Source organism: Mirounga angustirostris, unplaced genomic scaffold, assembly GCF_029215605.1.
Source record: "Mirounga angustirostris isolate CCGP_5_RB_7025 unplaced genomic scaffold, mMirAng1.0.hap1 SCAF_8, whole genome shotgun sequence".
Taxonomy (NCBI): Eukaryota; Metazoa; Chordata; class Mammalia; order Carnivora; family Phocidae; genus Mirounga; species Mirounga angustirostris.
The window spans coordinates 96,960,673-96,975,063 of NW_026991716.1; the positions used below are offsets into that span (position 1 = coordinate 96,960,673).

General features: G+C 41.8%; 1 protein-coding gene across 2 annotated transcripts in view; it reads right to left on the reverse strand.

Annotated features, from left to right (window-relative positions):
* Positions 1–14,391, reverse strand: part of LAMA4 (laminin subunit alpha 4) — a 150,927-nt gene that overhangs the window by 95,187 nt on the left and 41,349 nt on the right. For both annotated transcript variants that reach the window (XM_064598016.1, XM_064598015.1), the window contains exons 3-4: positions 11,211–11,335; positions 5,277–5,357 (exon numbers count right to left, since the gene is read on the reverse strand). In XM_064598016.1, coding sequence (XP_064454086.1) covers positions 5,277–5,357; positions 11,211–11,335 — 206 coding nt within the window. The remainder of the gene's footprint in view (positions 1–5,276; positions 5,358–11,210; positions 11,336–14,391) is intronic.

Below are 14,391 nucleotides of genomic sequence, written 5' to 3' on the forward strand. Positions count from 1 at the left end.
TCCCTGCTGGAGGAGCAGGGGCCCGACTGTGCCGCGGATCACGGTTTATGGCCACCCCGAGCTGAGAGCCCGCGCCTGGGCTCCGCCTCTGCAGCCGGCTTCCCTGCTCCGTTACCTGGGAGCTCTGCCGCACTCAGGCACCCCCGGTCTTTCTGTGACCCCAAGGGTCCTGAGACCACACTGTCCCGGAGGGTTCCACCCCCCGCTTAGCCACCAGAGTGACGTCCCTCGGCGGAGCAGACTTTTAAAAGTTCCGATTTTGTGCTCCGTGGTTCTATCACTTGCCAGAAGCGGCGACGGAGGCCCCTCCCCCGCCGTCTATCCTCCCGAATATCGCCTCGGATTCACTTCTCCGCACGTCCTACCTTCCAGAAAGTGGTCGCTTTTCTGATGAGAGAGTTGTTGCTATTCTTTTCTTCGATCTCCTGTTGAGTTCGTAGGTGCTCAGAATGGTTTGATCCCTATCCAGCTGAATTCCTGAGAGGAGACGGAATCCAGGTCTCCTACTCCTCCGCCATCTTGCTCCGCCCCAGGCTCCTCATTTTTAAAAGGTACTACTTAGGAGTGCCTGGGTGGCTCAGTCAGTTGAGTATCCGATTCTTGATTTCCACTCAGGTCATGATCTCAGGGTCATGAGATTGAGCCTGGCATCAGGCTCTGTGCTGAGCATGGAGCCTGCTTAAGATTCTTTCTTCCTCTCCCTCTACCCCTCCCCCCGCCCCAGCTCATGCTCATGTGCTCTCTCTCTTACAAAAAATAAGGTAAAAAAATAAAATGTACTACTTAGAGCAGATGGAAAGTCACTCTGGGATGAGAATAAAAATTGCAAAATTCCTGTCTATAAGGCCTGCACATTTTATAATTATTTGCATCAGGTGATAACTTCCATTTGCAACCTCTATTCAGCCAGAGGGCCGTGTTTTGACTCACTCAGTTCGGTGTCACCTCTTCCATTTTGTGGCATGAGGAGGAGTGGAGTGGGGGATTAAACAAGGCAAGAAATGACTGACTGTCATCACTACAGGTACCTTTTTAAAGGAACATTAGCAGTACTGTTATTGTCTTTTTGTTAAAAAAAAAAAAAGAGGTATTACTTAAACAAATATCACGGAGTGTCTACCATGTTTCAGATACCGTGATGCGGGAAGAACAGCAGAGAGATGAATGAGATGCTACTTCTGCTGAGGAATTCCTACTTTAATAGTAGAGACTGAAAAAAACCCCCAAATGTGTGATTGTGAGCATGTGGCTTAATCTCTCTGTCTCTCACTTTCCTCCTCTATAAATAAGGATGAAAATGGTATCTCATAGGATTTTTTTTTTTTAAGGTTTAAATGTGTCATTGTATGTGAAGTGCTTACAATAGCTATGTGGCACACAGTAAGCACTCCATCAATGTTACTCTTTTTGTCATCATTGTCACAGTCATCATCTTAATACAAGACAGTGTGGTGAGCTCTATAGTTGATCTGGTGGATTTGGGGGTCTGCAGCTCCCACATGCAGAAGTTAAAGTGTGAGGTGGGGAAAAGGACTTTGGGAAAGAGCCAGCCAGGGGCCAGGGCAGGCTAAAAAATGTGGACCTCATTGTAAAAACAAGGGTGTTTGCACTGTTTTACATGGTACAGTAAGAGGTTAACGTTTTGTGCTTTAGATCAATGTTTCTCAAACTTGTGTGCAGCATGGATCCCTGTGAAAGGAAAAACAGTCTCCTAGAATACCTCTCCTAGTGTTCATCTAAATTATCTTTAAATCTTTAAATAGTTCGAACATAAAACTAGGTAGAGACTAGTTATACCTATGGCTTTTATACATTTTGAAAACCAAAATAAATTTTACAAATAAAACACAAACAAAACTGTGAAACTAATGCATTCAAAGTAATAGTATCAATTCAAGACAATGGATGATGTTTTCTTGTTGCAGCTGAAGGGCTACTTGCAACATGACATGGTAGAGGATTGTGTGAGCTCAGCATCCATGTCCTGCCATGTGTTAGATGATGACTCAGTTTGCTTTGATGTCATGCCATTTGACCTCCAATTGTCTGTAATGTGTCACTGACACACCCCTGGCTGTTACTTTCTCCTCTGCTCTGAGGCAGATCTCCCTTTATTATAAAGTGGTCCTACGGAAAGTCCAGATGTGTTTCAGGTAACTTTTTCCTCAAGATTATCATTGAAATTAAACACAAAATTAAGCAAATATTCACTGGGAACTCATGAACCTCCATGAATATCTGTGTCCAAGGTCACAGATACATTGAAAATATAGATTCAATGAAGCTTACTGCGACAGTTTAACTGGCTGTTAAACTCAAAACAAAACTAAACCTCTGCCAGTCCCAAGGTCAAACACAAAACAAAAGCAGTGAAGGTTACCCCCTTCCCAATGACCCAGCCCTCTCTGGGAAAGCGATCACTCCTTGCACTGCCCTCTTGAAGAGGCTTTGCTTGTCCTTCTATCAGGCTTTCCTTTCTTCCCTTGTGATGAATGGTGTTTGGGTTTGTCTCCTGCTCTAGCCTTGACTTTCACTGAGGACAAGAGACCATGTCTTAGATGTATCATATCCTATCCCCTCCACCAATCTGCTGTAAAAACAAGGGTGTTTGAGCTGTTTTACATGGTACAGTAGGATGTTCATATTTTATGCTTTAGACCAATGTTTCTCAAACTTGTGTGCAGTATGGATCCCTGTGATTTCCATTTTGAGGAAGAGTCCCCTGGATGGTAAGGTCAATTTTTGGTGTAAAAGGCCTCAGTTCATTCTCTTTAAAACAGCAGGGTGTGAGGAAGGGTGGATGGAAGAGAGGAGATGAAGCCGAGAAAGTTGCTCAGAGCGATCCTCCCCCAATGCTGATGACAGGCCTTTGAAGGATGCTTATTTCCTGCACATCTGTTGCTGCAGCCTCCAGTCAAAGGGAATCTAGGAGCAGGTTCACTGTGCTTCTCCTGAATATCAGAGACTCATCTACTTCATTAATTGTCAAAGTTTAAAACGGAAGACCCTTGGGAAGACGTTTAGGAAAAACAGTATGGGCACAGGGAAAGAATCCAGATTTTTCAGCCAAAATGTATGAATCCTGGCCCTTGCCCGCCCCCCACCGCCCCAACTTAGCAGTGTTGTGACTGTGGACCAGGCCCATCACCTCCTTTAGCCTCAGTTTCCTTATCTGCAATATGACAGAATAACACCTGCTCTCAGGGCGGTCGTCAGGCTGAGAGATGAGGAATGTAAAGCAGGGAGGACACAGGAGATAAGCAACAAGGGGCACTATCTAGTTCAAAGCTATCATTTCTGGCTAAAGAAACTGCAATTCAGGGAAACGAGCCAACTTCTCCCAGGCACACATTATACCAGGGAGTGGGAACTGGACAATGGCCAAAGTGACTCCTACTGTCACCAGGCAATTTTTATCGAGCATTAAGTGCCGCGTGCCATACTAAATACCTCACTGTATCACTTCATGACTGCCCGAGGAGGTGAGCATTTTCATTTTCTCCATTCTGGAGATGTGGAAATTGGCACTTAGAACTCAAATAACTCGCTCAGGAGGATCCCCAAGGGCTGGAGCTGAGATACAAACTCGGCCAGGCTGAAGCAACATTTCCTCAATATTTGACAGCTAGTGCTCTCCCCTTGACCCTACTGTTCCACCAGATCTGACCAAGCCTTACAGGGCAATGGCAGGGCCAGGAGCCTTCAATGTGCACCAGGAGGCTTATCATCTACCATCCCACATCTGAGGCAGGCATGCTGTCTTGTGCTGGGCCCCCTGCTCTCACTGACAGAACCTGGATCTGCGTCCTGGTGCAACTTTGCACGACTGAGCCTGGAGGGACAAAGATGACTTCACTTCTGGGAGGCCTTGCATGTGGTCAGCAGTCCATCCCAGGGGCCGTCGAACACCCGTTAGCTGATAATACTGCCCACCAATCTCTGTCAGACTAAATGGAGTTCAACCTCAGTCACTGAGGACAAAAAGTTCCATCCCTGGCTGATGAACGGTCCTCTCTGATTCACACAGAGCCAGAAAGTGAGTAAGTCAGGGGTCTCATATTACTGGGTCCTGGAGTAAGAAAATATGGAATGAGTGTGTCACAAACATTAATTAACCAAATCTCTATTTGTCCCTCTCGAAGGATGAAATTCATATGCACCATGGGCCTTCACTTTCCCTCTTCCCTCATAGCAAAAAAAGAGAAAAATCCCTTAAAAAAATCTTCAGTGAAGGAATTATCTATGATTTGTACATTTAATAATCATAATAGCAATGCCCTCCAAGTATAGAGATTTTCTCTGCACCATAGACACTGTAGCTTTTTAAAAAGGGTTCCAGAACGACTCTTTGAGAGGTAGAGGGTGTTTTCTGAGGAAGTGAGATGGCATATCATTCAAGGTTGACATTTGGAGTCCCAGGCTTTTATGCCCACATTTGGGGCAGTGGGAGTACACCACTGGGAGGTGAGCATGTGTAGATGCTGGACCAGAGGCTTGAGAGGTCCCCTGGTCCTTCCCTCCCTGTCTTTACGGCACCCACATCATCTCGCTGCCAACCACATGGAGAGGCTGATGTTAATGCCATTGCTGTTAAAAATAAGAAGACCTTTCTGTGAGACTCTTTTAGCAAAAGCCATTTGATTTGAGAAAATTGAGTAACTGACAGGTGGGGAGGATGGGAAATGTCTCGCCAGGAAATCATGCAGTGGGAAGCTCACATCTTTAGTCGCCAAAGTCTTTCTTATTTGAGCAAAGCCCAGAGCAACTTTAAAAAAGGATGTTAGGTGTAAATACAGATAGAGATGCAGAAAATCCAAACTCTCATGAAATTTGTTTACTTTTCAGGGGAGGAGATGGTATGAAGAATGGACTAAATAATAGGTTCGTGACTTTGTTAGTGTATTGCTTTACTGACTGATAAGAGGATTCTCCCCCACCTATTTTTCTATTGAGGAAGCCTCTCTATTAATTACTGGCTCCCAGTGATGGAGAGAGAGAAGAGTGTTACCAAAACCATCTAGAGAATCTTTCAAAATATACATATTCATTTTCCTCTTCACCTGACCATTTATCCTGATCTGGACCCATGGGGAGCGTATTGTCCCAGCTCTATCTGGGGCATGGGATTCAGGGAAGCCTCCCAAAGGGTTCTGAAATGTAGTCCCCACGCTCTCATCTTAAGACCCAGTGAATGGGAGCATGGCAGAGCTGATGAGTGCAAGAAACAGAAAGTTTCCTTCCACCCACACAGAAAATAGTGAATTATATTAGCCTACCTTTCACAGTTAGGTCCAGCATAGTTTTCTTTACAAATACACCGAACGGCTCCGTTTTTTCTATAGCAGGATTCTGCAAAACTAGAATTATAAGAGAATATTAGAAGTCAATTCCACACATCACTGAAAAGATTGTCTTAACTTTTGATTCAGTCATCTCTACCTTGGTCTCAGTCAAGTTCTAATGGGTGTCATCATTTGCTTTATTTAAATCAAATCTTCTTCCTTTCGGGAAAGTTTAGACTAGCAGGCCCAGACAGAAAATGCCAAAATGCTCATCCATTGGTGAGACCATTTCCCAGATCCACTTACTTATTTTGCCATAGAGGCACTTAATTATTTTTATTTGAAGCAGTGGGAATTTCTAGAATATTTAATGCAAGTCTAAAACACATACTTCAAAGCCAGAAATAAAATAATCAAGTTATTTTATATGTTACCTGTGATTTTGATGAAATGCGAATTTCTTTATTCTCACCATTTTCTGTATATACATTTGAAAGTTGCTCCCTTTTTTTCTGCACTAGATCTCTTCCACTCTTCAAGGTCATGAACCACCTCTAAACTGTACTCTATAATCCCCACTGAACCCAGTTTCTTTGTTGGTACCTTAAAGGTTGGGAATAAAGGGTGCAGGGACTGACTCTTTTGATCAAAGTCACAAAACAAGTACACAAGCAATAAATAGGACCCACAGGAAAAGGATTCTTGTCCATAGAAACCCTTCTCTTGATTACTGTGGTTTTTGTTGTTGTTGTTTGGTTGGTTGGATTTTTTTAGATAATAAAAATATGCACACAGGACAGAAAAGCAATAAAAATATTGTTCAACTATTAAGGCAGCGGAAATGGAATATAAATCTTCACATGTTTGGAAAATTCTACATTGACACATAAATCCATCTATATGGGGGGGGGTGTGTGAAAAATTTTAAAGACTTACAAATTAATTGGCTTAGGTATTGTGCCATCAACGGAGTGTGACCTGATGCTCTCTCACTCCTGCATGTATTAGCAATTTTACCCTGATGGTCTTTGGAGGGAAGCAAATGGATGTGTTTGCTTTGTTTGAAGACATTTATAAAATCAGTCAGAAAACAATATATACTTTGCCGTGAAAGGCAATAGCCACAATTTATTTTTTCTGTCAGTTTGGCTAAAAACATTTCAGCAAAATTACACTTCTTTGGCCTTTATTCTTCATTTTGCTTGTTCTTATTGTTTAGCCCACTTCAAAAAAACACTGTCAGTAAAGAGTCCAGAACGTGGACAAACCCTCACGCATGTTTCTTTGAAGATGTTTCTCCCAGCAGCCTGCCCACAGCTTGAAGGACTGAAGCATCTGCCTGTGTGTGGAGTCGTCCACCTTTAGCTAATGTCCTGATGCTTCAAACAGATGACATTTTCCTTAATTGGAGTGATTACCGTAGCTACTAGTAGATGGGGAGGATGTCTGGCCAACTCCAAAATAAATAAATGAACTCTGTGCAAATTGTTCCTGGAAATAGCTGTGTGACCATTGGGCTCAGTGGAGGGAGACTCAGAGGCAATGCCAACCATTGAGATTCCTTTTTTGTTTTTTTATGAGCATTAATTGTTTATATTTTGCTTAGGGTAAAGTCTGTTTTTGGCTAGGGAAATGAAAACATGGAATCTTTCTCAGCCCACATTAACAACCATGGAACCCTCTCCAAGTGGAAGGGAGCCTTTTGTTCTTGGAAACCTTTATGGAACCTAAAGAAAAATAGACTCAACACTGTTTGCTTGCTTACCTCCCTCAAGCATAATTTTGTTACTTTCTGATGTGGCTATTGTAACTGGAAATCCAAATCCTGGTCTGGAGGCTCAACTAAAGGATCTCTCAAAGCATAATTTGGATTCCATATTAGGTGACTTTGTGAGCTCAAATAAAAGTCCTGGCACTTTAATTTTTATAGAAAGTAACAATATGAATTTTTAAAAAGCTGAAAGAGGCAATGGGTATTTGATTTTTGATAAGATATTTGAAAATAGTTAACTAAGTCAGTAATAAAGCCATATCAAAGGCTAGAACTTTATAAGATCCAGGCAAATTTGACCTGTTCTGTGACCACAGATTACACCTGCCCCCATATCCCCATCTCAACCTCCCTATTTGTAGCCAGTTTCTTTCCCCAGAGGAGTAAGGAAGTAGGACTGTTGCCACCTCAGAGAAAGCAGGTCTCTCCTAGTTCCTCCACACTCCCACATAATGTTCTTTACTTATATGTGGGGGTATTTTTCTTTTGTGTCAATTTTCAGCAGGCTTTTCAACTTTAAATGTGTACTGTTAGAGACCTCAGTTTCCGTATCTGTGAATATGTACCTAACTGCAGAGCACATTCCCTGAGACCTTCAACTGCCCTTTGAACCCAGATCTGCTCATACACCCAAAGAGCATGAGTGGGAATGGTGATCCAATAGAAACTGTTTCCTCCTTCAAGGGAAGCTCATCACCCAATTGGCAATTTCTCCCTTATTTATCTATTTGAAAGATCCTTCAGAAGAGCTTCTTGATCAACTGAAATACTGGATAACCTAGCTGAAAAGGTGAAGCAGTCATTTGCTTTAGGAGCTTCAAAATGCTGCTGTATTTTGACCTATTTTAATGAAGGCAGGGCATTTTGATTGTTTTGTTCATTGCTGTGACTGGCAACTAGTAGTATATGACTGGCACGTAATAAGTGCTTGATAAATATTTGTTGATTGCATGTAGACAAAACTTCTCAGTCTATAGGAATTAGGTTCCAAAAGTTTCTTATCTCAAGACAGTAAAGTTAAAATTTAGGTAAGAAAGTCTTGTCATATTGATGTGGAAATGCTGGGGTTTGGAGTGAACGGTCAAGAAAGAATTCTTGAGATGTCTTTGGTGCAAATAGGTAGTTTTATTAAAGCACGGGGACAGGACCTGTGGGCAGAAAGAGCGGCACTGGGGTTGTGATGGTTGACTGATTATATACTTTCAAGTTGGGAGGGGGTTAGGGACAGCACAAGCCTCCAAGGAATTTTGGAAACAAGGTTTCCAGGACCCTGAGGGGGCTAGCTATTGTTAGGAAAAGGTCATTTATTACTGTTTAGTAAACCCTCAGTCATGAGACCTTTCGGATGTATATCAGTGGGCCATCTGCTTGGAGGATGATTGCCAAGATGTATCTTGGGGGTAGAGATTAAGGAAGTTTTGAAAGTAATTTCTGTATGTTTAAAGCAGATTCACAGGATCCTGAGGGGTCAGGATAATGTTAAGCTAAGACTGAATTTTGTTTGCCTTTAGGAACGTGTCAACATCAAGGCAGCTGAGCTCTCAGAGGAAGGTCACTCTGGTTTCAAGGACTTGTCAGTGGGCTGTAAGTAGTATGGATATTTAATTTTTTCTTTTGCCTTTGTTTCCCACATCAGCATGAATGGGGCAAAAAGTGCAAAAGCCAGACAATACAATTTAGAGGATTGCCTTTCTAATTCATCTTTAGTTTCAAAAGAAACTGCAGCTCAGAGCTTATAAACCTGCTTTGAGCAAATGATGCTACATAGCATCTTCGTTTATATCGGAGAATGAGGGGAACCTCTTATTGGAAAGTTGGCGGTAGGTATATTTAACAAAATAACTGTAGCATGGCCAGAGAGCGGTATGCTGAACATCTCATCAGATATGGTTAAAACTAATGTTTGAGAGTAGAATATTAATGAACGATTAAAGAATATACCTAGATGAGGCAAAGGGAGCTCATAAATCAGGACACACCTGGGTGAATATAACAGAAAATTTAATGTTTGAGGTTTCTACTCTCCCTCTCAATACCATCCATTTTGCACACATTGTTGATACCATGGGACATGAAAAATCCAAAGTAAGGACTGAAGCGGTTTAGTGGTTTCTAAAGAAAAATGGGGGCTGTGAAACATTTGACTTCTTCACTGACAGACTCATCAGAGGATTTGAACAAATCACAAGCTTTTAGGTGAAATGTTAGTTGATATTGGTGTTCAATTAAGAAAAAAATAGGGGGAGAATTGGTTGTCATCTTTGTTCTCTTTATAAGAAAGTGTGTGTGTGTGTGTGTGTGTTTGTGTGACATTCAGGCCTTTTAAAAGTTAGCTATCAACTAAATATTACATCCAAACACTTAGAACATTGCCTGACACAGAGTAAGCAAAATACTAGTGTTAGAAAAAATACAAAGCATGTGTTCAATAAAGCCAGTAACCAGCATACACTTTTCTGTCTGTAAGGCACCAACTCAAATGCTCCACACACATATCCTAGTCCAACCCTATGAGGCAGATCCTTACAACAACTCACGGAAAAAACCCCCAAGATCCGGAGTAGATAAAGGAATAAATAAATTAGCCAAGATCTGAATCTAGTCTCCTTGACCCCAAATCCCATGGAAAGTGAGACATGGAGAGAAAGTATCTTGCCTGAGATCACATAGCTATTTTGTGCCAAACCACGGATATGAACCTAGGTCCATTACTCTTTCTACTTGTGGTATAAGAAAAAATACATATTTGGTTTTTGTCCGGGTTCCTGGCACAGAGCTCCTAAAGCTCTTGGAATTTCCTGAGTGATAAGACTGTCTTTTGTTATTCAGAATGAGCCCCTTTCAGGCAGATTTGAGTTTATGTTAATGAGGTGACTCTTGATGGGCCCCTAAGTAGCTTCAGGATGGGGGCTGGTCTGTCAGAAGTGGAAACTACTTGGTTCCAGGGTTGGAACTTTGAACCCCATCCCCTTCCTCAGGGAGGAAAGAGGGGATAGAGATTGAGTTCCAATCACCAATGATTTAATCAATCATGACTATGTAATGAAACCTACATAAAGTTCTTAAACAACAAAGGAGGTTTGTGGAGCTTTAGGGTTGGTGAACAACCCAGAAATGCATAGAAACTCTACTCCCTCCCATCTCCCCCTCCACACCCTGCCCTATACATCTCTTTAATTTGGCTTGAGTTATATCCTTTAGAATAAAACTATAATTGTAAGTATAGCACTTTCCTGAGTTCTGTGAGTCATTGTAGAGAATTACTGAACCTAAGGCAACCCCTGAATTTATAGTTAGCTGAGCAGATATGCGAGTAGCCTAGGGAGCCCATTTGTGGCTGGTTTCTGAAGTGGGACTTAATGTATGGGCTAACTAACTCTGGGTAGTTAGTTAATGTCAGAAATGAAGTGATTGTAGGACACTCACTTAGCTTCAGAGAATCAGAGAAATGGTTGATATTTGGAAAACCAATGACCACTACACCATTTTAATTCTATGTTCTGTCATTTTTAAGATAATAAAATGGCCAGTCATGACTTGACTATTGGATTTATACATATTATGCGCCTGAAAAGAATTCCACTCTTTCCATTAGGATATATGTCTATTCTCTTTAACTTCTCACTCAGGTCAAAACATAGCCAGAAGCGAAAATTAGTTTTCTTAGAAATCTTTTATGAGCTGATGGGCCTAAAGCATGAATTCTGTTTATCTGTGTTGTAATTCTGATTGAACAGTTTGCCACCACATGTAGGAAATCCTCTACTCTGTGAGATTAAGAGGAAACACTGCTACGAAAAATACTGGATTATGAGTCTGTTTGCATTACCAGTTGTGATCTCCCTAGGACAAGGGATAGCCAAGAAACTAACCTTGCTTATAAAATCCTTAGAGACTCCATTGGGCTTATGATGCTACCCAATATTTTGGGAACAGAGTCATCACCCATACCACTTATGTTGTTATGCTTATGTTTCCCTGACAGTGTATTTAGGCTAAAGAAACTTTCCTATATCTTTTCCCATCTCATCTCAATATGAGGTACTCAGTCTTTCCACTAATGTGGGAAAACCTGAGAACTCTGGATGGAGTAAAAATGAAAAATACATAATTAAGGGGATAAGCAGCCGAAGAGAACCTCTTCTCTCAGAACTTACTTGGCCATTTGGGGTAGGGGACAGGGACACGGCTGGCAAAACCGGGGTGGTCCTCTGATGGAATCTCCGATATAACCATCTAGACATTTCTCACAGTGCTCTCCTGTCGTGTTCCGCTGGCAGTGCTGTGAGGTGAAAGATAGGAAAATTGAAAAAGACACAAAAGAAATGCTGTACACCACGTATCTGGGAACCAAACAGTACTTGAAGGAAAGGGGATGTCAGGCTGATGGAATTGATTGTGTGGTCAGAACTGGTCAGCACAAAAGAGCCATGTTGGCCCCAGTCAATCCTAGAAAGTGTGGACAATGGTGGACGGCTTCATCCTGAACTTCCGGGTGTTGCACTAGCAGCCTAAGGAGTTTGGAGTTTGCATGCAGAGGGCATAATTCATCATCAGGCTGATTTTTCTGCTTAGGAAGCTTGGTCATCTTTCAAGATCTCTAGTAGGCCTCGAAACCTCTAGGAATTCCTTCTGATGTCCCCTCCCTGATCCTTCACCCCATTCCACTACCCACATGGTACTATTATCGTCGGCTCCCAACCTCAGCAGCCCTTCTGCTACATTATGCCTCTTAGTACTGTACTGCCACCAACTCCAATAGAGTAGGTACTCAGTAGAACAGAGTCAACTCAGCAGTGACACGTTCATGGATTAATTTCTGCCTGGTACTCTCAAGAGGAAGTGATGCTAGTCTGAGAGTTTTCTCCAACAGGACTGAACTGGATTGCACAAGGCAATGCCATTAGCACTGTAATATTTTCATCTTTACGTTCACCAGAGTGTCTAAAAGTTGAATAGGACTTTCAGTGAAAAGTTATGCCATTAGAATTAGAATGTCATCCAAGAGGCAGCCTCCTGTTTGATCCATTCCCTTAATAACATCTATGCACAAGAGCTTCAACAGACACAACTGTTTTCAAACAGTGCTCTGTGGAAGAACCTAAGGGAAGGCAAGGTGGAGCAGTAGTAAGGTGAAGTCTGAGCTCTTGATTTTTGTCTTTGTGTTCTATGGTGAAGTTCAAAATAGAATAACAAAACAGAATGAAGGCTCCAAACATTTTACATGGGTTAACTAATTTAATTCTTATAATAATTCTAAGGTAAGTTACTAGTTTTTACCCCATTTTACATATGAAGAGATGGAGGCACAGAGAGGTTAAATAAATTGCCCAATAAATTGTCACACAGATGGAAGGAGGCAAAAGTGAGATTCAGACTCAGGCAATCTGGCGCCAGCAACGAGGCTGTTAATTCCCATATTATACCACTTTTCCAATGTGTTAGACAAAAGGCTCCTTTCCCCAAAGAGTCATAAAATGACTACATTAGAAGGTGTCATACTATTTTACCAACAGTTTGGACTTCAAATCAAAAGGGCAGTGTTCTAATGTGGGCAACAGGCTATCATGGTTGAACGCTCTTTGGGCATTTGGTCAGCCATTAGGTATGGACAATCTTTGGCCCCTGATTAGAATTATGTTAACAGAACAGAATTTAGAGGCCAGTTCAGAGTGCCTGACAGATCAATGAGAAACTGAAAAATAAAGTATGATGTACAGACGACAGGTTGTTAACAAATATGTCCTCCAGTTCTTAACACTGTATCTAGAACTAAGTCAATCTTCAAAAAATATTTGTGGGGGAAAAAAGGAAAGAAAAAGTGGGAAAGGGTGAATTAATGTCTGGAGCACATAGAGGAAGGTAACATGGACGCAAATCAGCTCAAAATCAGTGGCAATCTCACATTCCAGAGAAAACTAACAAGCCTTGCCCAATTACCAGGAATCTAAGCCATAAGCAACCTGGTATGGCTGCTCATAGGCTGAGGTCAAATTTGTCTGAGTCCTCGTTGGACAGACGAAGCCCATCTGTGCAGAAGAAAATAGGCTTGTTGGAAGATGTTAGGTCATTCTTCCTGCCTGAAATGCCTATTAAGCTGCAAAAAGGAGCTGCCTCCTTATGGCTTGTTGGGTGCTTTGGACTCCTTGTCAGGGCTCTAATTCTGCCATGGCAACCACAGGGAAAAATTACTCTCCAGGGCAAACCCACCAGATCTCCTGGACCTCTAAATGCTCAGGGTGGGAACGCCGACTTTCCTCATCTGCCTCCCTTTCAAGGGTTTGTTAGGGAATTCCCTAAAAGGCACTGATGTACATTCTGGAAGATTGGCAGAGATAGTTAGCATTGGAGGCAGGGACAAAGGGCCCTACTGCTTCTATTTTCTAGCCGGTGGACTTTGAACAAGTCACTTGACTTTTTGGGTTTCTATTCCCTATCTGAGAAATGAGAATCCAGTTGAGATGGCCTGTAAATTTTCTTCTAGCTCTGAAAACTTTTACTCTGGGATTGCAAATATGCCTTGACCTTCAATGTTCGGCCATTTAAAAAACTAAAAAGAGAAATGACAATGATAAATAAGTGTGTCATTGAGGGTGGGGGGAGAATTTATTTTTTGATAAAACTGACCCCATTTAAAAACAAAAAAGCATTCTGAATCTTTGGCCAGTTAAGAAAGCTACAGGGAGACAGTGATGGCAGATAAGTGGATAGGTGTGAGGAATGGCATTTGGGCATCAGCTGTGGTTCTTCACATGAGAAATGCTGTCTGGATAACTTGGCCACAGAACCAGTTTAATGGAGGAAGAAAGCCTAAGAGGATCAAGTTGGCCTTCATGTGGTTTGTCACATGATTAGGCAAGACTATAGTCTACCTAGATCTGTGATTCCTATGTCTACGGAGGTCAAAACCATTCTCCTAATAATACCAAGATTTTATTTATCTTTTGGACTCTCATTTTCTCATGTGTGTAAGGTAAAGGCTGGGGCTTCTGGGACTACATGACATGGACATATCACCACAGATATGAGATCCAGCTGTCTTCTCTTAAGCCAAACATGAACCATATTTTTAATTTGTAAAGTATGTTTATATTTTATAAAAGCATATTACTTATGGTAATATGCAATGGGTTTATTGCTATTTTCAAATAAATTAAGAAAAACTAGAAAAACTTTCAGTTTTAAATTCCCTTTTAAAAAAGATTTTATTTATTTATTATAGAGAGTGAGGTGTGGGGGCGGGTAGTGGGGAGAGGCAGGGGGAGCAGAAGAGAGAAACTCAAGCAGACTCTGTGCTGAGTGCAGAGCCCGATGCCAGGCTTGATCTCACGACACTGA